At 42.5% G+C, this 25489-nt stretch overlaps 1 protein-coding gene across 1 annotated transcript in view; it reads right to left on the bottom strand.

Annotated features, from left to right (window-relative positions):
• Positions 1-25489, bottom strand: part of map3k9 (mitogen-activated protein kinase kinase kinase 9) — a 57453-nt gene that overhangs the window by 22398 nt on the left and 9566 nt on the right. Inside the window, 2 exon segments of the mRNA XM_065003383.1 lie at positions 11057-11286; positions 20335-20530. Coding sequence (XP_064859455.1) covers positions 11057-11286; positions 20335-20530 — 426 coding nt within the window.

The raw sequence follows: 25489 nt of genomic DNA, 5'->3' as shown, positions 1-25489 counted from the left end.
TCACTACAAATATACAGGAGTCCTTCTTAACTCAGTTGCCGGAGAGGAAGGAAACTGCTCAGGGATTTCAACATGAGGACAATGGTGACTTTAAAACAGTTACAGAGTTTAATGCTGTGGTAGGAGACAACTGAGGATGGATCAACAACATTGTAGTTACTCCACAAGATTCTCCTACATGTCCAGAGGAAACTACAAACAATGGACGCAGAGCACCATTAGGCCAATATCCACTAATAATACAAACGTAGGTTTTTAGAAACATCTAAAATACAGTGACCCCCTCTCATATCATTACCAAGCCCTGCAATGCCAAGAGCTGAGCAAAGAAAAGAGTCCCCTCATCCAGCTGGTCCTGAGGCTGAGTTCACAAACCTGTTCTACTAACACACTGAAGCCTCAGTCCCCTCATCCAGCTGGTCCTGAGGCTGAGTTCATAACCTGTTCTACTAACAGAAGCCTCAGGACAGAACATCCAAACAATCAGAATAAAACAATTACAACACAGAAAACAAAACGCATAACTTATTGAGGAACACAAGACAAACACAAAGCAAAATGCAGTGCTATCTGGCCCTAAATCGACAGAACAGAGCAAACTATTTGACCATGGTTACTGATCAAAAGTACAAACTCAGTGAGCACAGCCTTGCCATTGCAACCACTGCACCACAGCAGAACCTGAGACGGAGCTGCATTATTAAAAAGTATCAAACGATGAGTGTCATTTCCCAAAATTTGACAACCTTATTGAAGGTTTCAAAGACCTCTCTGATGAGGATAGGCTACTCGTCCGGTTGGGGGAGGACGCAGAGAGCTGTGGGTTGGCAGAGCACTACATTGCTGCCTGCCATAAGATGACAGACAGTGTCTGACAGACCAACTAACCTGTACATGTCCTCCAACAAACAGACCAACTAACGTGCACATGTCCTCCAACAAACAGACCAACTAACCTGACATGTCCTCCAACAAACAGATGTCCTCCAACAAACAGACCAACTAACTGCACATGTCCTCCAACAAACAGACCAACTAACCTGCACATGTCCTCCAACAAACAGACCAACTAACCTAGACAGCACACATGTCCTCCAACAAACAGACCAACTAACCTGCACATGTCCTCCAACAAACAGACCAACTAACCTGACATGTCCTCCAACAAACAGACCAACTAACCTGCACATGTCCTCCAACAAACAGACCAACTAACCTGTACATGTCCTCCAACAAACAGACCAACTAACCTGCACATGTCCTCCAACAAACAGACCAACTAACCTGCACATGTCCTCCAACAAACAGACCAACTAACCTGCACATGTCCTCCAACAAACAGACCAACTAACCTGCACATGTCAAACAGACCAACTAACCTGTCAACAAACAGACCAACTAACCTGCACATGTCCTCCAACAAACAGACCAACTAACCTGCACATGTCCTCCAACAAACAGACCAACTAACCTGCACATGTCCTCCAACAAACAGACCAACTAACCTGCACATGTCCTCCAACAAACAGACCAACTAACCTGTACATGTCCTCCAAACAGACCAACTAACCTGCACATGTCCTCCAACAAACAGACCAACTAACCTGCACATGTCCTCCAAACAGACCAACTAACCTGCACATGTCCTCCAACAAACAGACCAACTAACGTGCACATGTCCTCCAAACAGACCAACTAACCTGTACATGTCCTCCAACAAACAGACCAACTAACCTGTACATGTCCTCCAAACAGACCAACTAACCTGCACATGTCCTCCAACAAACAGACCAACTAACCTGCACATGTCCTCCAACAAACAGACCAACTAACCTGCACATGTCCTCCAAACAGACCAACTAACCTGTACATGTCCTCCAACAAACAGACCAACTAACCTGTACATGTCCTCCAACAAACAGACCAACTAACCTGCACATGTCCTCCAAAAACAGACCAACTAACCTGCACATGTCCTCCAACAAACAGACCAACTAACCTGTACATGTCCTCCAACAAACAGACCAACTAACCTGCACATGTCCTCCAACAAACAGACCAAAACCTGTACATGTCCTCCAACAAACAGACCAACTAACCTGTACATGTCCTCCAACAAACAGACCAACTAACCTGCACATGTCCTCCAAACAGACCAACTAACCTGCACATGTCCTCCAACAAACAGACCAACTAACCTGTACATGTCCTCCAACAAACAGACCAACTAACCTGTACATGTCCTCCAACAAACAGACCAACTAACCTGTCCTCCAACAAACAGACCAACTAACCTGTCATGTCCTCCAACAAACAGACCAACTAACCTGCACATGTCCTCCAACAAACAGACCAACTAACCTGCACATGTCCTCCAACAAACAGACCAACTGTGTCCTCCAACAAACAGACCAACTAACCTGTACATGTCCTCCAAAAACAGAACAACTAACCTGTACATGTCCTCCAACAAACAGACCAACTAACCTGTATGTCCTCCAACAGAAACTAGAAACAGACCAACTAACCTGCACATGTCCTCCAACAAACAGACCAACTAACCTGCACATGTCCTCCAAACAGACCAACTAACCTGCACATGTCCTCCAACAAACAGACCAACTAACCTGTACATGTCCTCCAAACAGACCAACTAACCTGCACATGTCCTCCAACAAACAGACCAACTAACCTGTGTCCTCCAAACAGACCAACTAACCTCCATGTCCTCCAACAAACAGACCAACTAACCTGTACATGTCCTCCAAACAGACCAACTAACCTACACATGTCCTCCAACAAACAGACCAACTAACCTGTACATGTCCTCCAACAAACAGACCAACTAACAGACCAACTAACGTACACATGTCCTCCAAACAGACCAACTAACCTGTACATGTCCTCCAACAAACAGACCAACTAACCTGTACATGTCCTCCAAACAGACCAACTAACCTGCACATGTCCTCCAACAAACAGACCAACTAACCTGCACATGTCCTCCAACAAACAGACCAACTAACGTACACATGTCCTCCAACAAACAGACCAACTAACCTGTACATGTCCTCCAACAAACAGACCAACTAACCTGCACATGTCCTCCAAACAGACCAACTAACCTGTACATGTCCTCCAACAAACAGACCAACTAACCTGTACATGTCCTCCAAACAGACCAACTAACCTGTACATGTCCTCCAACAAACAGACCAACTAACCTGCACATGTCCTCCAACAAACAGACCAACTAACCTGTACATGTCCTCCAACAAACAGACCAACTAACGTACACATGTCCTCCAACAAACAGACCAACTAACCTGCACATGTCCTCCAACAAACAGACCAACTAACCTGTACATGTCCTCCAAACAGACCAACTAACCTGCACATGTCCTCCAAACAGACCAACTAACCTGTACATGTCCTCCAACAAACAGACCAACTAACGTACACATGTCCTCCAACAAACAGACCAACTAACGTACACATGTCCTCCAACAAACAGACCAACTAACGTACACATGTCCTCCAACAAACAGACCAACTAACCTGCACATGTCCTCCAACAAACAGACCAACTAACCTGTACATGTCCTCCAAACAGACCAACTAACCTGCACATGTCCTCCAACAAACAGACCAACTAACCTGTACATGTCCTCCAACAAACAGACCAACTAACCTGCACATGTCCTCCAACAAACAGACCAACTAACCTGCACATGTCCTCCAACAAACAGACCAACTAACCTGTACATGTCCTCCAAACAGACCAACTAACCTGCACATGTCCTCCAACAAACAGACCAACTAACCTGCATGTCCTCCAAACAGACCAACTAACCTGTACATGTCCTCCAACAAACAGACCAACTAACCTGTACATGTCCTCCAACAAACAGACCAACTAACCTGTACATGTCCTCCAAACAGACCAACTAACCTGCACATGTCCTCCAACAAACAGACCAACTAACCTGCACATGTCCTCCAACAAACAGACCAACTAACCTGTACATGTCCTCCAAACAGACCAACTAACCTGCACATGTCCTCCAACAAACAGACCAACTAACCTGCACATGTCCTCCAAACAGACCAACTAACCTGTACATGTCCTCCAACAAACAGACCAACTAACCTGTACATGTCCTCCAACAAACAGACCAACTAACGTGCACATGTCCTCCAACAAACAGACCAACTAACCTGTACATGTCCTCCAACAAACAGACCAACTAACCTGCACATGTCCTCCAACAAACAGACCAACTAACCTGCACATGTCCTCCAACAAACAGACCAACTAACCTGCACATGTCCTCCAACAAACAGACCAACTAACCTGCACATGTCCTCCAACAAACAGACCAACTAACCTGTACATGTCCTCCAACAAACAGACCAACTAACCTGTACATGTCCTCCAACAAACAGACCAACTAACGTACACATGTCCTCCAACAAACAGACCAACTAACCTGCACATGTCCTCCAACAAACAGACCAACTAACCTGCACATGTCCTCCAACAAACAGACCAACTAACCTGTACATGTCCTCCAAACAGACCAACTAACCTGCACATGTCCTCCAACAAACAGACCAACTAACCTGCACATGTCCTCCAACAAACAGACCAACTAACCTGTACATGTCCTCCAAACAGACCAACTAACCTGCACATGTCCTCCAACAAACAGACCAACTAACCTGTACATGTCCTCCAACAAACAGACCAACTAACCTGCACATGTCCTCCAACAAACAGACCAACTAACCTGCACATGTCCTCCAACAAACAGACCAACTAACCTGTACATGTCCTCCAAACAGACCAACTAACCTGCACATGTCCTCCAACAAACAGACCAACTAACCTGCACATGTCCTCCAACAAACAGACCAACTAACCTGTACATGTCCTCCAACAAACAGGCCAACTAACCTGTACATGTCCTCCAACAAACAGACCAACTAACCTGTACATGTCCTCCAAAAACAGACCAACTAACCTGCACATGTCCTCCAACAAACAGACCAACTAACCTGTACATGTCCTCCAACAAACAGACCAACTAACCTGTACATGTCCTCCAACAAACAGACCAACTAACCTGTACATGTCCTCCAACAAACAGACCAACTAACCCTCCAAACAGACCAACTAACATGTCCTCCAACAAACAGACCAACTAACCTGCACATGTCCTCCAAACAGACCAACTAACCTGTACATGTCCTCCAACAAACAGACCAACTAACCTGCACATGTCCTCCAACAAACAGACCAACTAACCTGTACATGTCCTCCAAAACAGACCAACTAACCTGTACACATGTCCTCCAACAAACAGACCAACTAACCTGTCCTCCACAGACCAACTGTCACTGTCCAAACAGACCAACTAACCTGCACATGTCCTCCAACAAACAGACCAACTAACCTGTACATGTCCTCCAACAAACAGACCAACTAACCTGTACATGTCCTCCAACAAACAGACCAACTAACCTGTACATGTCCTCCAAACAGACCAACTAACCTGCACATGTCCTCCAACAAACAGACCAACTAACCTGTACATGTCCTCCAAACAGACCAACTAACCTGTACACCTCCAACAAACAGACCAACTAACCTGCACATGTCCTCCAACAAACAGACCAACTAACCTGTACATGTCCTCCAAAAACAGACCAACTAACCTGTACATGTCCTCCAACAAACAGACCAACTAACCTGTACATGTCCTCCAACAAACAGACCAACTCCACACAAACAGACCAACTAACCTGTCCTCCACATGTCCTCCAACAAACAGACCAACTAACCTGTACATGTCCTCCAAACAGACCAACTAACCTACACATGTCCTCCAACAAACAGACCAACTAACCTGCACATGTCCTCCAACAAACAGACCAACTAACCTGCACATGTCCTCCAACAAACAGACCAACTAACCTGTACATGTCCTCCAAACAGACCAACTAACCTGCACATGTCCTCCAACAAACAGACCAACTAACCTGCACATGTCCTCCAAACAAACAGACCAACTAACCTGTACATGTCCTCCAACAAACAGACCAACTAACCTGTCATGTCCTCCAAACAGACCAACTAACCTGTAATGTCCTCCAACAAACAGACCAACTAACCTGTACATGTCCTCCAAACAGACCAACTAACCTGTACTGTCCTCCAAAACCCAACTAACGTGCACATGTCCTCCAACAAACAGACCAACTAACCTGTCCTCCAAACACATGTCCTCCAACAAACAGACCAACTAACCTGCACATGTCCTCCAACAAACAGACCAACTAACCTGTACATGTCCTCCAACAAACAGACCAACTAACCTGCACATGTCCTCCAAACAGACCAACTAACCTGTACATGTCCTCCAACAAACAGACCAACTAACCTGTACATGTCCTCCAAACAGACCAACTAACCTGTACATGTCCTCCAACAAACAGACCAACTAACCTGCACATGTCCCTCCAACAAACAGACCAACTAACCTGTACATGTCCTCCAACAAACAGACCAACTAACGTACACATGTCCTCCAACAAACAGACCAACTAACCTGCACATGTCCTCCAACAAACAGACCAACTAACCTGCACATGTCCTCCAACAAACAGACCAACTAACCTGTACATGTCCTCCAACAAACAGACCAACTAACGTACACATGTCCTCCAACAAACAGACCAACTAACGTACACATGTCCTCCAACAAACAGACCAACTAACCTGCACATGTCCTCCAACAAACAGACCAACTAACCTGTACATGTCCTCCAAACAGACCAACTAACCTGCACATGTCCTCCAACAAACAGACCAACTAACCTGTACATGTCCTCCAACAAACAGACCAACTAACCTGCACATGTCCTCCAACAAACAGACCAACTAACCTGCACATGTCCTCCAACAAACAGACCAACTAACCTGTACATGTCCTCCAAACAGACCAACTAACCTGCACATGTCCTCCAACAAACAGACCAACTAACCTGCACATGTCCTCCAACAAACAGACCAACTAACCTGTACATGTCCTCCAACAAACAGACCAACTAACCTGTACATGTCCTCCAACAAACAGACCAACTAACCTGTACATGTCCTCCAAACAGACCAACTAACCTGCACATGTCCTCCAACAAACAGACCAACTAACCTGTACATGTCCTCCAACAAACAGACCAACTAACCTGTACATGTCCTCCAACAAACAGACCAACTAACCTGTACATGTCCTCCAACAAACAGACCAACTAACGTACACATGTCCTCCAACAAACAGACCAACTAACCTGCACATGTCCTCCAAACAGACCAACTAACCTGTACATGTCCTCCAACAAACAGACCAACTAACCTGCACATGTCCTCCAACAAACAGACCAACTAACCTGTACATGTCCTCCAACAAACAGACCAACTAACCTGTACATGTCCTCCAACAAACAGACCAACTAACGTACACATGTCCTCCAAACAGACCAACTAACGTACATGTCCTCCAAACAGACCAACTAACCTGTACATGTCCTCCAACAAACAGACCAACTAACCTGTACATGTCCTCCAACAAACAGACCAACTAACCTGTACATGTCCTCCAACAAACAGACCAACTAACGTACACATGTCCTCCAACAAACAGACCAACTAACGTACAGACCAGACCAACTAACCTGCACATGTCCTCCAACAAACAGACCAACTAACCTGCACATGTCCTCCAACAAACAGACCAACTAACCTGACCACATGTCCTCCAACAAACAGACCAACTAACCTGCACATGTCCTCCAACAAACAGACCAACTAACCTGTACATGTCCTCCAAAAACAGACCAACTAACCTCCATGTCCTCCAACAAACAGACCAACTAACCTGTACATGTCCTCCAACAAACAGACCAACTAACCTGCACATGTCCTCCAACAAACAGACCAACTAACCTGTACATGTCCTCCAAAACAGACCAACTAACCTGCACATGTCCTCCAACAAACAGACCAACTAACCTGCACATGTCCTCCAACAAACAGACCAACTAACCTGTACATGTCCTCCAACAAACAGACCAACTAACCTGTACATGTCCTCCAAACAGACCAACTAACCTGCACATGTCCTCCAACAAACAGACCAACTAACCTGTACATGTCCTCCAACAAACAGACCAACTAACCTGTACATGTCCTCCAACAAACAGACCAACTAACCTGTACATGTCCTCCAACAAACAGACCAACTAACGTACACATGTCCTCCAACAAACAGACCAACTAACCTGCACATGTCCTCCAAACAGACCAACTAACCTGTACATGTCCTCCAACAAACAGACCAACTAACCTGCACATGTCCTCCAACAAACAGACCAACTAACCTGTACATGTCCTCCAACAAACAGACCAACTAACCTGTACATGTCCTCCAACAAACAGACCAACTAACGTACACATGTCCTCCAAACAGACCAACTAACGTACACATGTCCTCCAAACAGACCAACTAACCTGTACATGTCCTCCAACAAACAGACCAACTAACCTGTACATGTCCTCCAACAAACAGACCAACTAACCTGTACATGTCCTCCAACAAACAGACCAACTAACCTGTACATGTCCTCCAACAAACAGACCAACTAACCTGTACATGTCCTCCAACAAACAGACCAACTAACCTGCACATGTCCTCCAACAAACAGACCAACTAACCTGTACATGTCCTCCAACAAACAGACCAACTAACCTGTACATGTCCTCCAACAAACAGACCAACTAACCTGCACATGTCCTCCAACAAACAGACCAACTAACCTGTACATGTCCTCCAACAAACAGACCAACTAACGTACACATGTCCTCCAAACAGACCAACTAACCTGTACATGTCCTCCAACAAACAGACCAACTAACCTGTACATGTCCTCCAACAAACAGACCAACTAACGTACACATGTCCTCCAACAAACAGACCAACTAACCTGTACATGTCCTCCAACAAACAGACCAACTAACGTACCAACCTCCAACAAACAGACCAACTAACCTGTACATGTCCTCCAAACAGACCAACTAACCTGTACATGTCCTCCAACAAACAGACCAACTAACCTGTACATGTCCTCCAAACAGACCAACTAACCTGTACATGTCCTCCAACAAACAGACCAACTAACCATGTCCTCCACATGTCCTCCAACAAACAGACCAACTAACCTGCACATGTCCTCCAACAAACAGACCAACTAACCTGTACATGTCCTCCAATGTCCTCCAACAAACAGACCAACTAACCTGCACATGTCCTCCAACAAACAGACCAACTAACCTGTACATGTCCTCCAAACAGACCAACTAACCTGTACATGTCCTCCAACAAACAGACCAACTAACCTGTACATGTCCTCCAACAAACAGACCAACTAACCTGCACATGTCCTCCAACAAACAGACCAACTAACCTGCACATGTCCTCCAACAAACAGACCAACTAACCTGCACATGTCCTCCAACAAACAGACCAACTAACCTGTACATGTCCTCCAACAAACAGACCAACTAACCTGTACATGTCCTCCAACAAACAGACCAACTAACCTGCACATGTCCTCCAACAAACAGACCAACTAACCTGTACATGTCCTCCAACAAACAGACCAACTAACCTGTACATGTCCTCCAACAAACAGACCAACTAACCTGCACATGTCCTCCAACAAACAGACCAACTAACCTGCACATGTCCTCCAACAAACAGACCAACTAACCTGTACATGTCCTCCAACAAACAGACCAACTAACCTGTACATGTCCTCCAACAAACAGACCAACTAACGTACACATTTACTATTCATTGTTATTGTTACTGATTACCCTGTTGACAATCTTTATTATTCTTATTATAAATTTAGTTAATATTGTAAATATTAACAATATTGGGGGTGGGAGGGGAGGCATTATGGCACCGCAGAGAGACAGGGACAGGGCCCTCCCTGTCCACAGCCTCCAACTACCTCCACACCTCCAGCCAGGCAGGTATTTCATACTAAAACAAGGGCTGGACTCAAGCCACCTGGCATGGTCAATGAGAAGTCATGAGAGTCTGCTGCAACATAGAAAGCCCTGCTTCTGCTGCATATCGAAAATTACCTTTCCAATGCCGCATAGCTGACGAAGCTCAACGGAACTAAATCCTGTCCTTATCAGAGCTGATGTGGCTAGGTTATTCTATGATTTCAGACGAGGGTAAGACGTTGAAAACAATTACAGTGTTGGTTCCTTATTTGGGTGCAGTCATCATACTACTACTGCAATGCTTTACCAGATCCAGACCTGAGTAAATGACTCAATGCTTTACTAGATCCAGAACTGAGTAAATGACTCAATGCTTTACCAGATCCAGAGCTGAATAAATGACTCAATGCATTACTAGATCCAGAGCTGAATAAATGACTCAATGCTTTACTAGATCCAGAGCTGAGTAAATGACTCAATGCTTTACTAGATCCAGAACTGAGTAAATGACTCAATGCTTTACTAGATCCAGAACTGAATAAATGACTCAATGCTTTACTAGATCCAGAGCTGAATAAATGACTCAATGCTTTACTAGATCCAGAGCTGAGTAAATGACTCAATGCTTTACCAGATCCAGAGCTGAGTAAATGACTCAATGCTTTACTAGATCCAGAACTGAGTAAATGACTCAATGCTTTACTAGATCCAGAACTGAATAAATGACTCAATGCTTTACTAGATCCAGAGCTGAATAAATGACTCAATGCTTTACTAGATCCAGAACTGAATAAATGACTCAATGCTTTACTAGATCCAGAGCTGAGTAAATGACTCAATGCTTTACTAGATCCAGAACTGAGTAAATGACTCAATGCTTTACTAGATCCAGAGCTGAATAAATGACTCAATACTTTACTAGATCCAGAACTGAATAAATGACTCCTCCAGCCCTCTAGATCTAAGTGAGATAGAACAGACAGTTTCCTGCCTCATCAACTTCCTATCCCGGCCCATGCGCCCCGCCCACCTCCAGACGTCGCTGCCTTTAGAGAAGGTGGAGGAGCGGATGACCTCGGGCGCCATCCAGGCGTAGGTGCCGGCGGCTGACATCTTGGTGGTACGGTGCCACTCCCTCGCCAGGCCGAAGTCGGTGATCTTCAGGGTCTTGTTGGTCAGATCCTCCATCTCGACCTTCTCCAGGATCAGGACTGGTCCAAAGGTCGCATGTGAGATCCAGGAGAGGGCGGGTGTTGGTGAGGGAGGGGGTGACGAGGAGGGTTTTGGTTGGAGCGGGTGGGGGGGATAACGGTAACAGGGGTGTGTTGGAAGGTAGGAGGGGTTTGAATGTAAAGGGATACAGGCCATTTCGGGGTTTTGGTGGCGGGATGGCAGGCAGTCATTCAAATATAAATGATTAAAAGTTGTTTTCCAAAATAAAGACGAGAACAAAAGGGAAAACAAGGAGAGGCCACGATGAAAGGAGAGAGAGAAGCAAGTAGGAAGAGAAAGAACAAAAGAGAAAAGTGAATGAGATGGTTAAAGTATAAAATGAGAGAAAGCAGGGAAGAAGCACAGGCCTGGATTAATGTTACGATTTCACTTGGTCCTTGTGAGTCTGTGCCTCACACACACACACACACACACACACCACAAATACCAACACACACACACACAAATACCAACACACACACACACACACACACACACACACACACATAAAACACACACACATATATGCATACACCAACACACATATGCACATGCACACAAGCATATACACACAGACATGCACGCATGCACACACACACACACACACACACAAATGAACATACACATGAACGTACACACACAAAAGAGGAGACTGGTGGGAGGAGCAATAGGAGGGATAATTGTAAGGACTGGAATGGAATATTTGGAATGGAGTCAAAAAGTTTCCACAAGTCCTCATATACACCACCCCAGCCCTCATTTACACCACCCAGTCCTCATATACACCACCCAGCCCTCATTTACACCACCCAATCTCCATTTACACCACCCAGTCTCCATTTACACCTCCAGTCTCCATATACACCACCCAGTCTCCATTTACACCACCCAGTCTCCATTTACACCGCCAGTCTCCATTTACACCGCCAGTCTCCATTTACACCTCCAGTCTCCATTTACACCTCCAGTCTCCATGTACACCCCCAGTCTCCATGTACACCTCCAGTCTCCATTTACACCACCCAGTCTCCATTTACACCACCCAGTCTCCATTTACACCACCAGTCTCCATTTACACCACCCAGTCTCCATTTACACCACCAGTCTCCATTTACACCACCCAGTCTCCATTTACACCTCCAGTCTCCATTTACACCTCCAGTCTTCATTTACACCTCCAGTCTCCATTTACACCTCCAGTCTCCATTTACACCACCTAGTCCCCATATACACCACCCAGTCCCCAAAAATGCCACCCATTCTCCATACACACCTCCAGTCTCCATTTACACCAGCAGTCTCCATTTACACCACCAGTCTCCATACACACCACCCAGTATCCACATACACCACCCACTCTTCATAAACACCACCGACTCTTCATAAACAGTGGGAGAACTTGCTATGATGAAAATTACAGGTCTCATATTTTTAAGTGGGAGAACTTGCACAATTGGTGGCTGAATAAATATTTTTTTGCCCCACTGTATGTATAGTCACTTTAACCATATCTATGAGTACATACTACCTCAATCAGCCTGACTAACCTGTGTCTGCCAGTGCTCACCAGGTCAACAACAACCTAATAGTGTGGGGATGCCCCCTGGACCTGGGCTTACATTAACAGGGTGTATCTGGGATGGACATGTCACTTTACTGATACGATGATGCTATTGGCCTTGTCACCTCAAAACAGTCAATCACAGCCAAGGGAACGGGGCTAACCACAAGCCAACGGGAGAGGAGAAACTGCCTGTGTTGACTGGAAGTAGCCAATAGGAAGGCATGGACTGAGCATGGGACAAATCCTGTCTAATAGGCTTGGTGTTAAGGGATCCTGCAGGGCTAACACACACACACACACACTTTCTACAACTCTCATTGTTGTATTGATATCAATGCTCATCTAACTGGGTATTATTGGGGATCTACTAACGTTTTTCCTACCACTTAGAAAATACTTGGCTGACGAGTGTGAGGTGTCATGTGCAACCTCATAGCAGTCGGAAGAAGAGGTGCTGGAGGTGCTGAAGCCCTCCCTGGTTGTGAGATGGTAAAACTGCAGAAAGCGATCTCAGCTCTGTGTTGGGGCCCCATTCTGTATGGAGAGATCTCAGCTCTGTGTTGGGGCCCCATTCTGTATGGAGCGATCTCAGCTCTGTGTTGGGGCCCCATTCTGTATGGAGAGATCTCAGCTCTGTTCTGTAAGCGGTGTGCTCATGATATGCTCTCATCTATTCAGTTGTGGGAGTTTGGAGTCCGACACATGAATTTGGTGCTCTGCAATTTCACCGGATGTCGTCGAGGTGGGTCGCTAGCGGAACGCCTATCCCTAAAAATTAAGTAGCGCCCTCTAATTCTCTCTCTCTCTCTCTTGAGCCCTAGGACCATGCCTCAGAACTACCTGGCCTGAGTCCACCTGGTTGTGCTGCTGCTCCAGTTTCAACTGTTCTGCCTGCGGCTATGGAACCCTGACCTGTTCACCGGACGTGCTACCTGTCTCAGACCAGCTGTTTTCAACCCTCTCTCTCTCTCTACCGCACCTTCTGTCTCTAACTCTGAATGATCGGCTATGAAAAGCCAACTGCCATTTACTCCTGAGGTGCTGACCCTCTACAACTACTGTGATTATTATTATTTGACCCTGCTGGTCATTTATGAATGTTTGAACATCTTGTACTGTTATAATCTCCACCCGGCACAGCCAGAAGAGGACTGGTCACCCCTCATAGCCTGGTTCCTCTCTAGGTTTCTTCCTAGGTTCCTGCCTTTCTAGGGAGGTTTTCCTAGCCACCGTGCTTCTACATCTGCATTGCTTGCTGTTTGGGGGTTTTAGGCTGGGTTTCTGTACAGCACTTTGAGACATCAGCTGATGTATAATGGGCTTTATAAACACATTTGATTGACTAATTGATTGATTCTATTTTCTATTAGATTATAATTCTAAAACTTCGGAGAAAAGGGAATGGGACCAATATCAAATAAGGAACATGGCATTCTCTCTGCCTGGCCTCGAAGGCCTGCTCCTGCCCATGTCAAAGAGGTAGAGCACCAGCCCAGTAGTCGAACACAGTGTTGGGGCCCGAGTGAGTGGCGCTTTCCACCTGATGGTGCTGGATCGAGGGGAGCGCTTTCCACCTGATGGTGCTGGATCGAGGGGAGCGCTTTCCACCTGATGGTGCTGGATCGAGGGGAGCGCTTTCCACCTGATGGTGCTGGATCGAGGGGAGCGCTTTCCACCTGATGGTGCTGGATCGAGGGGAGCGCTTTCCACCTGATGGTGCTGGATCGAGGGGAGCGCTTTCCACCTGATGGTGCTGGATCGAGGGGAGCGCTTTTCTCTCGCGACGGATCACATAGCTGTCCATTTGTGCTCAGTTTTAATAGGCACAACGTTGTGTTTCCTAATTTAGTTTACAACACTCCTCTTGTTCTCTCCCTCACACACACACACACACACACGTTGTAATTATGCAGCACAAATGTGCGCTGTTTTGAAAACATGAGTTAAATTAACTTATGCGGCAGTGACTACTGTTATCCAATCTTAACCTATACTCAGGCTACTCCCCTCCCCGTAGTCAGAACCCCCCAACTCAAAACATCTTCCCACGGCTATGTGCAACACAAGTGATTCATTGAATGTTATGCACATGTTACTACTATGTTACTACTACAGTATTACTGTATTACTACCATGTTACTACTATGTTACTACTACAGTATTACTATATTACTACCATGTTACTACTATGTTATTACTACAGTATTACTGTATTACTACCATGTTACTACTATGTTACTACTACAGTATTACTGTATTACTACCATGTTACTACTATGTTACTACTACAGTATTACTGTATTACTACCATGTTACTACTATGTTACTACTACAGTATTACTATATTACTACCATGTTACTACTATGTTATTACTACAGTATTACTATATTACTACCATGTTACTACTATGTTATTACTACAGTATTACTATATTACTACCATGTCACTACTATGTTATTACTACAGTATTACTATATTACTACCATGTCACTACTATGTTATTACTACAGTATTACTATATTACTACCATGTTACTACTATGTTATTACTATATTACTACCATGCTACTACTATGTTATTACTACAGTATTACTATATTACTACCATGTTACTACTATGTTATTACTATATTACTACCATGTTACTACTATATTATTACTACAGTATTACTATATTACTACCATGTCATTACTATGTTATTACTATATTACTACCATGTTACTACTATGTTACTACTACAGTATTACGGTTATTACTACCATGTCACTACTATGTTACTACTACAGTATTACTATGTTATTACTATATTACTACCATGTTACTACTATGTTACTACTACAGTATTACGGTTATTACTACCATGTCACTACTATGTTATTACTACAGTATTACTACCATGTTACTACTATGTTATTACTACAGTATTACTATATTACTACCATGTTACTACTATGTTATTACTATATTACTACCATGCTACTACTATGTTATTACTACAGTATTACTATATTACTACCATGTTACTACTATGTTATTACTACAGTATTACGGTTATTACTATATTACTACCATGTCATTACTATGTTATTACTATATTACTACCATGTTACTACTATGTTATTACTATATTACTACCATGTTACTACCATGTTATTACTATGTAATTACTACAGTATTACGGTTATTACTACCATGTCACTACTATGTAATTACTATGTCACTACTATGTTATTACTATATTACTACCATGTCACTACTATGTTATCACCATGTTACTACTATGTTATTACTACAGTATTACTATATTACTACCATGTTACTACTATGTTATTACTATATTACTACCATGTTACTACTATGTTATTACTATATTACTACCATGTTACTACCATGTTATTACTATGTAATTACTACAGTATTACGGTTATTACTACCATGTCACTAATATGTAATTACTACAGTATTACTATGTTATTACTACAGTATTACTATGTTATTACTATATTACTACCATGTCATTACTATGTTATTACTATATTACTACCATTACATTTACATTTAAGTCATTTAGCAGACGCTCTTATCCAGAGCGACTTACAAATTGGTGCGTTCACCTTAAGACATCCAGTGGAACAGCCACTTTACAATAGTGCATCTAAATCTTTTAAGGGGGTGAGAAGGATTACTTTATCCTATCCTAGGTATTCCTGAAAGAGGTGGGGTTTCAGGTGTCTCCGGAAGGTGGTGATGGTGGCGTCGTGAGGGAGTTTGTTCCACCATTGGGGGGCCAGAGCAGCGAACAGTTTTGACTGGGCTGCGCGGGAACTGTACTTCCTCAGTGGTAGGGAGGCGAGCAGGCCAGAGGTGGATGAACGCAGTGCCCTTGTTTGGGTGTAGGGCCTGATCAGAGCCTGGAGGTACTGAGGTGCCGTTCCCCTCACAGCTCCGTAGGCAAGCACCATGGTCTTGTAGCGGATGCGAGTAATTACTATGTTATTACTACAGTATTACTATGTTATTACTACAGTATTACTATGTTATTACTATATTACTACCATGTCACTACTATGTTATTACTATATTACTACCATGTCACTACTATGTTATCACCATGTTACTACTATGTTACTACCATGTTACTACTATGTTACTACTACACTATTACTATATTACTACCACGTCACTACTATGTTATCACCATTTTACTACTATGTTATTACTATGTTACTACTATGCTACTACCATGTTACTACTATGTTATTACCATATTACTACCATGTTATTACTACAGTATTACTATGTTATTACTACAGTATTACTATGTTATTACTACAGTATTACTATGTTATTACTACAGTATTACTATGTTATTACTATATTACTACCATGTTACTACCCTGTTACTACTATGTTACTACTATGTTATTACTATGTTACTACTATGTTATTACCATGATATCACCATGTTATCACCATGTTACTACCCTGTTACTACTATGTTACTACCCTGTTACTACTATGTTACTACTATGTTACTACCATGTTACTACTATGTTACTACTATGTTACTACCATGTTACTACTATGTTATCACCATGTTACTACTATGTTATTACTACAGTATTACTATGTTATTACTACAGTATTACTATGTTACTACTATGTTACTACCATGATATCACCATGTTACTACTATGTTATCACTATGTTATTACTATGTTACTACCATGATATCACCATGTTACTACTATGTTACTACTATGTTACTACCATGATATCACCATGTTACTACCATGATATCACCATGTTACTACTATGTTATTACTATGTTACTACTATGTCACTACTATATTACTACATGTTATTACCATGTTACTACTATGTTACTACTACAGTATTACTATGTTATTACTATGTTACTACTATGTTACTACCATGTTACTACTATGTTACTACTACAGTATTACTATGTTATTACTATGTTACTACTATGTTACTACCATGTTACTACTATGTTACTACCATGATATCACCATGTTACTACTATGTTACTACTATGTTACTAATATGTTACTACCATGTTATTACTATGTTATTACTATATTACTACCATGTTACTACCCTGTTACTACTATGTTACTACCCTGTTACTACCCTGTTACTACTATGTTACTACCCTGTTACTACTATGTTATTACCATGATATCACCATGTTACTACTATGTTATCACCATGTTACTACTATGTTATCACCATGTTACTACTATGTTACTACCATGTTACTACTGTGTTATTACCATGATATCACCATGTTACTACTATGTTACTACTATGTTATTACTATGTTACTACCATGATATCACCATGTTACTACTATGTTATCACCATGTTACTACTATGTTATCACTATGTTACTACCATGATATCACCATGTTACTACTATGTTATTACTATGTTACTACTATGTTACTACCATGATATCACCATGTTACTACTATGTTACTACCATGTTACTACCATGTTACTACTATGTTACTACTATGTTACTACCATGATATCACCATGTTACTACTATGTTATTACTATGTTACTACCATGTTACTACTATGTTACTACTATGTTATTACTATGTTACTACTATGTTACTACCATGATATCACCATGTTACTACTATGTTAGTACCATGTTACTACCATGTTACTACTATGTTACTACTATGTTACTACTATGTTATTACTATGTTACTACCATGATATCACCATGTTACTATGTTATCACCATGTTACTACCATGATATCACCATGTTATTACTATGTTACTACCATGATATCACCATGTTACTACTATGTTACTACTATGTTACTACCATGATATCACCATGTTACTACCATGATATCACCATGTTACTACTATGTTACTACTATGTTATTACTATGTTACTACCATGATATCACCATGTTACTACTATGTTATCACCATGTTACTACTATGTTATCACTATGTTACTACCATGATATCACCATGTTACTACTATGTTATTACCATGTTACTACCATGTTACTACCATGTTACTACTATGTTATTACTATGTTACTACTATGTTACTACTATGTTACTACCATGATATCACCATGTTACTACTATGTTATTACCATGTTACTACCATGTTACTACTATGTTACTACTATGTTATTACTATGTTACTACCATGATATCACCATGTTACTACTATGTTATCACCATGTTACTACCATGATATCACCATGTTACTACTATGTTATTACTATGTTACTACTATGTTACTACCATGATATCACCATGTTACTACTATGTTATTACTATGTTACTACTATGTTACTACCATGATATCACCATGTTACTACTATGTTATTACTATGTTATTACTATGTTACTACCATGTTACTACCATGTCACTACTATGTTACTACTATGTTACTACCATATCACCATGTTACTACTATGTTATCACCATGTTACTACTATGTTACTACCATGATATCACCATGTTACTACTATGTTATCACCATGTTACTACCATGTTACTACCATGTTACTACCATGTTACTACTATGTTATTACTATGTTACTACTATGTTACTACCATGATATCAACATGTTACTACTATGTTATTACTATGTTACTATGTTACTACCATGATATCACCATGTTACTACTATGTTATTACTATGTTACTACTATGTTACTACCATGATATCACCATGTTTCTACTATGTTACTACATGTTACTACTATGATATCACCATGTTACTACTATGATATCACCATGTTACTACCATGTTACTACCATGTTACTACCATGTTACTACCATGATATCACCATGTCACTACCATGATATCACCATGTCACTACTATGTCACTACTATGTCACTACTATGTCACTACTATGTTATTACTATGTTATTACTATGTTACTACTATGTTACTACTATGTTACTACTATGTTACTACTATGTTATCACCATGTTACTACTATGTTATCACCATGTTACTACTATGATATCACCATGTTACTACTATGTTATCACCATGTTACTACTATGTTACTACCATGATATCACCATGTCACTACTATGTCACTACTATGTCACTACTATGTTACTACCATGTTACTACCATGTTACTACCCTGTTACTACCCTGTTACTACCCTGCTACTACTATGTTATCACCATGTTACTACCCTGTTACTACCCTGTTACTACCCTGTTACTACCCTGTTACTACCATGCTACTACCCTGCTACTACCCTGCTACTACCATGCTACTACCATGCTACTACCATGCTACTACCCTGCTACTACCCTGTTACTACCCTGTTACTACCCTGTTACTACTATGCTACTACTATGTTACTACCCTGTTACTACCCTGTTACTACCCTGTTACTACCCTGTTACTACCATGTTACTACTATATCACGTATATAAACATTATCTTACTGTTGCTAGACTTGAGGTCTCTGTGTATGACGGGGACGATGGCCTCACAGTGGAGGTAGTGCATGGCACGGGCGATCTGCACGGCCCAGTCTACCAGGGTGCATGGTGGGATACGTTTCCCTGACAGGGCTCGGTTCAGCGGTCCTCCCCGGGCAAACTCCATCACCAGGCACAGTGTCGGCTCCTGGAGACACACCTGTTAAACAAGAAGAATGAAAATGAACCAAATCAGGAATCAGTACAGGACATTGTGTCATTAGAAGCTGAAATGATCGATTTTACACATCAAAAACATACCGATTATTGATTAGCTGATTATTAGGGTTCAGAAAAATGCAATACATGTTTATTATTCTGATTATTGTGATATGTGTGTGTCTTCATCAACCCAGGTGTAGGTCTTCATCAACCCAGGTGTGGGTCTTCATCAACCCAGGTGAGGGTCTTCATCAACCCAGGTGAGGGTCTTCATCAACCCAGGTGTAGGTCTTCATCAACCCAGGTGTGGTCTTCATCAACCCAGGTGAGGGTCTTCATCAACCCAGGTGAGGGTCTTCATCAACCCAGGTGTAGGTCTTCATCAACCCAGGTGTAGGTCTTCATCAACCCAGGTGTAGGTCTTCATCAACCCAGGTGTAGGTTTTCATCAACCCAGGTGTAGGTCTTCATCAACCCAGGTGTAGGTCTTCATCAACCCAGGTGTAGGTCTTCATCAACCCAGGTGTAGGTCTTCATCAACCCAGGTGTAGGTTTTCATCAACCCAGGTGTAGGTCTTCATCAACCCAGGTGTAGGTCTTCATCAACCCAGGTGTAGGTCTTCATCAACCCAGGTGTAGGTTTTCATCAACCCAGGTGTAGGTCTTCATCAACCCAGGTGTAGGTCTTCATCAACCCAGGTGTAGGTTTTCATCAACCCAGGTGTAGGTCTTCATCAACCCAGGTGTAGGTCTTCATCAACCCAGGTGTGTCTTCCCAATTGTACAGTGTCTTGCAAAAGTATTCACCCCCTTGGCATTTTTCCTATATTGTTGCATTAGAACCTGTAATTTAAATAGATTTTTTATTTAGATTTCATGTAATGGACATACACAAAATTGTCCAAATTTGGTGAAGTGAAATGAAAAAAAAAACTGAAAAGTGGTGTATATGTATTCACCCCCTTTGCTATGAAGCTCCTAAATAAGATCTGTTGCAACCAATTACCTCCAGAAGTCACATATTTAGTTAAATAAAGTCCACCTGTGTTTAATCTAAGTGTCACATGACCTCAGTATATATACACCTTTTCTGAAAGGCCCCAGAGTCTGCAAAACCACTAAGCAAGGGGCACCACCAAGCAAGCGGCACCATGAAGACCAAGGAGCTCTCCAAACAGGTCAGGGACAAAGTTGTGGAAAATACAGATCAGGGTTGGGTTATAACAAAATATCAGAGACTTTGAACATCCCACGGAGCACCATTAAATCCATTATTTCAAAAGTGAAAGAATATGGGACCACAAAAAACCTGCCCAGAGAGGGCCACCCACCAAAACTCATGGACCAGGCAAGGAGGGCTTTAATCAGAGAGGAAACAAAGAGACCAAAGATAACCCTGAAGGAGCTGTAAAGCTCCACAGCGGAGATTGGAGTATCTGTCCATAGGACCACTTTAAGTCGTACACTCCACAGAACTTGGCTTTATGGAAGAGTGGCCAGAAAAACAAACATTGCTTAAATAAAACAATAAGCAAACACGTTTGGTGTTTGCCAAAAAGGATGTGGGAGACTCCCCAAACATATGGAAGAAGGTACTCTGGTCAGATGAGACAAAAATGTAGCTTTTTGGCCATCAAGGAAAACGCTATGTTTGGCACAAACCCAACATCTCTCATCACCCAGAGGACACCATCCCCACAGTGAAGCATGATGGTGGCAGCATCATGTTGTGGGGATGTTTTTCATCGGCAGGGACTGGGAAACTGGTCAGAACTGAAGGAATGGTGAATGGCGCTAAATAAAGGGACATTCTTGAGGGAAACATGTTTCAGTCTTCCAGAGAATTAAGACTGGGACAGAGGTTCACCTTCCAGCAGAACAATGACCCTGAGCATACTGCTAAAGCAACACTCGAGTGGTTTAAGGGGAAACATTTACATCTCTTGGAATGGCCTAGTCAAAGCCCAGACCTCAATCCAATTGAGAATCTGTGGTATGACTTAAAGATGGCTGTACACCAGCAGAACCCATCCAACTTGATGGAGTTGGAGCAGTTTTGCCTTGATGAATGGGCAAAAACCCCAGTGGCTAGATGTTCCAAGACATATCCCAAGATACTTGCAGCTGTAATTGCTCTTCAAGGTGGCTCTACAAAGTATTGACTTTGGGGGGGCAGAATAATTATTCACGCTCAAGTTTTTATTTTTTGGGTTATATTTCTTGTTTCACAATAAAAAATATTTTGCATCTTCAAAGTGGTAGGCATGTTGTGTAAATCAAATGATACAACCCCCCCCCCAAAAAAAATCAAATTTAATTCCAGGTTGTAAGGCAACAAAATAGAAGCAATGCCAAGGAGGGTGAATACTTTTACAAGCCACTGTATGTCTTCACCAACACAGATATATGCATCTCAAGGTGCACCTAAACATACACCTGGGTTAAAAGACATTCACCTGGGTTAAAAGACATTCACCTGGGTTAAAAGACATTCACCTGGGTTAAAAGACAATCACCTGGGTTAAAAGACAATCACCTGGGTTAAAAGACAATCACCTGGGTTACACCTGGGTTAAAAGACATTCACCTGGATACACCTGGGTTAAAAGACATTCACCTGGGTTAAAAGACAATCACCTGGGTTAAAAGACAATCACCTGGGTTACACCTGGGTTAAAAGACATTCACCTGGATTACACCTGGGTTAAAAGACATTCACCTGGATTACACCTGGGTTAAAAGACATTCACCTGGATTACACCTGGGTTAAAAGACATTCACCTGGATTACACCTGGGTTAAAAGACATTCACCTGGGTTAAAAGACAATCACCTGGGTTACACCTGGGTTAAAAGACATTCACCTGGATACACCTGGGTTAAAAGACATTCACCTGGGTTAAAAGACAATCACCTGGGTTACACCTGGATTAGAATACATTCACCTGGATTACACCTGGGTTAAAAGACATTCACCTGGGTTAAAAGACATTCACCTGGGTTAAAAGACAATCACCTGGGTTAAAAGACAATCACCTGGATTACACCTGGGTTAAAAGACATTCACCTGGGTTAAAAGACAATCACCTGGGTTAAAAGACAATCACCTGGATTACACCTGGGTTAAAAGACATTCACCTGGATTACACCTGGGTTAAAAGACATTCACCTGGGTTAAAAGACAATCACCTGGGTTAAAAGACAATCACCTGGGTTACACCTGGGTTAAAAGACATTCACCTGGATACACCTGGGTTAAAAGACATTCACCTGGATTAGAAGACATACACCTGGATTACACCTGGATTAGAATACATTCACCTGGATTACACCTGGGTTAAAAGACATTCACCTGGATTACACCTGGGTTAAAAGACATTCACCTGGATTACACCTGGTTTAAAAGACATGCACCTGGATTACACCTGGTTTAAAAGACATTCACCTGGGTTAAAAGACAATCACCTGGATTACACCTGGGTTAAAATACATTCACCTGGATTACACCTGGTTTAAAAGACATTCACCAGGATTAGAAGACATACACCTGGATTACACCTGGGTTAGAAGACATTCACCTGGATTACACCTGGGTTAGAAGACATTCACCTGGGTTAGAAGACGTACACCTGGATTACACCTGGGTTAGAAGACATTCACCTGGATTACACCTGGGTTAGAAGACATTCACCTGGGTTAGAAGACGTACACCTGGATTACACCTGGGTTAGAAGCCGTAAACCTGGATTACACCTGGGTTAGAAGACATTCACCTGGATTACACCTGGGTTAGAAGACATTCACCTGGGTTAGAAGACGTACACCTGGATTACACCTGGGTTAGAAGACATTCACCTGGATTACACCTGGGTTAGAAGACATTCACCTGGGTTAGAAGACGTACACCTGGATTACACCTGGGTTAGAAGCCGTAAACCTGGATTACACCTGGATTAGAAGACATTCACCTGGATTACACCTGGGTTCGAAGCCGTAAACCTGGATTACACCTGGATTAGAAGCAGTAAACCTGGATTACACCTGGATTAGAAGACATTCACATGGATTACACCTGTGTTATAGAAGACGTACACCTGGATTACACCTGTGTTAGAAGACATTCACCTTGATTACACCTGGGTTAGAAGACATTCACCTGGATTACACCTGGGTTAGAAGACATTCACCTGGATTAGAAGACATTCACCTGGATTACACCTGGGTTAGAAGACATTCACCTGGATTAGAAGACATTCACCTGGATTACACCTGGGTTAGAAGACATTCACCTGGATTAGAAGACATTCACCTGGATTACACCTGGGTTAGAACATATTCACCTGGGTTAGAAGACATTCACCTGGATTACACCTGGGTTAGAAGACATTCACCTGGATTAGAAGACATTTACCTGGATTACACCTGGATTAGAAGACATTCACCTGGATTACACCTGGGTTAGAAGACATTCACCTGGTTAGAAGGTTTGCATCCCAAATGGCACCCTATTCCTAGCAGGATTCTTACCCCCAGTAGGGCCATGATGTTGGGGTGATATAGCAGGATTCTTACCCCCAGTAGGGCCATGATGTTGGGGTGATATAGCAGGATTCTTACCCCCAGTAGGGCCATGATATTGGGGTGATATAGCAAGATTCTTACCCCCAGTAGGGCCATGATGTTGGGGTGACATAGCAGGATTCTTACCCCCAGTAGGGCCATGATATTGGGGTGGTATTTTGGTGATATAGCAGGATTCTTACCCCCAGTAGGGCCATGATATTGGGGTGATATAGCAGGATTATTACCCCCAGTAGGGCCATGATGTTGGGGTGACATAGCAGGATTCTTACCCCCAGTAGGGCCATGGTATTGGGGTGGTGCAGCAGGATTCTTACCCCCAGTAGGGCCATGATATTGGAGTGATATAGCAGTATTCTTACCCCCAGTAGGGCCAT

Source organism: Oncorhynchus nerka, linkage group LG18 (genome assembly GCF_034236695.1).
Source record: "Oncorhynchus nerka isolate Pitt River linkage group LG18, Oner_Uvic_2.0, whole genome shotgun sequence".
Taxonomy (NCBI): domain Eukaryota; kingdom Metazoa; phylum Chordata; class Actinopteri; order Salmoniformes; family Salmonidae; genus Oncorhynchus; species Oncorhynchus nerka.
This window is presented reverse-complemented; position numbering and strand designations above follow the sequence as displayed.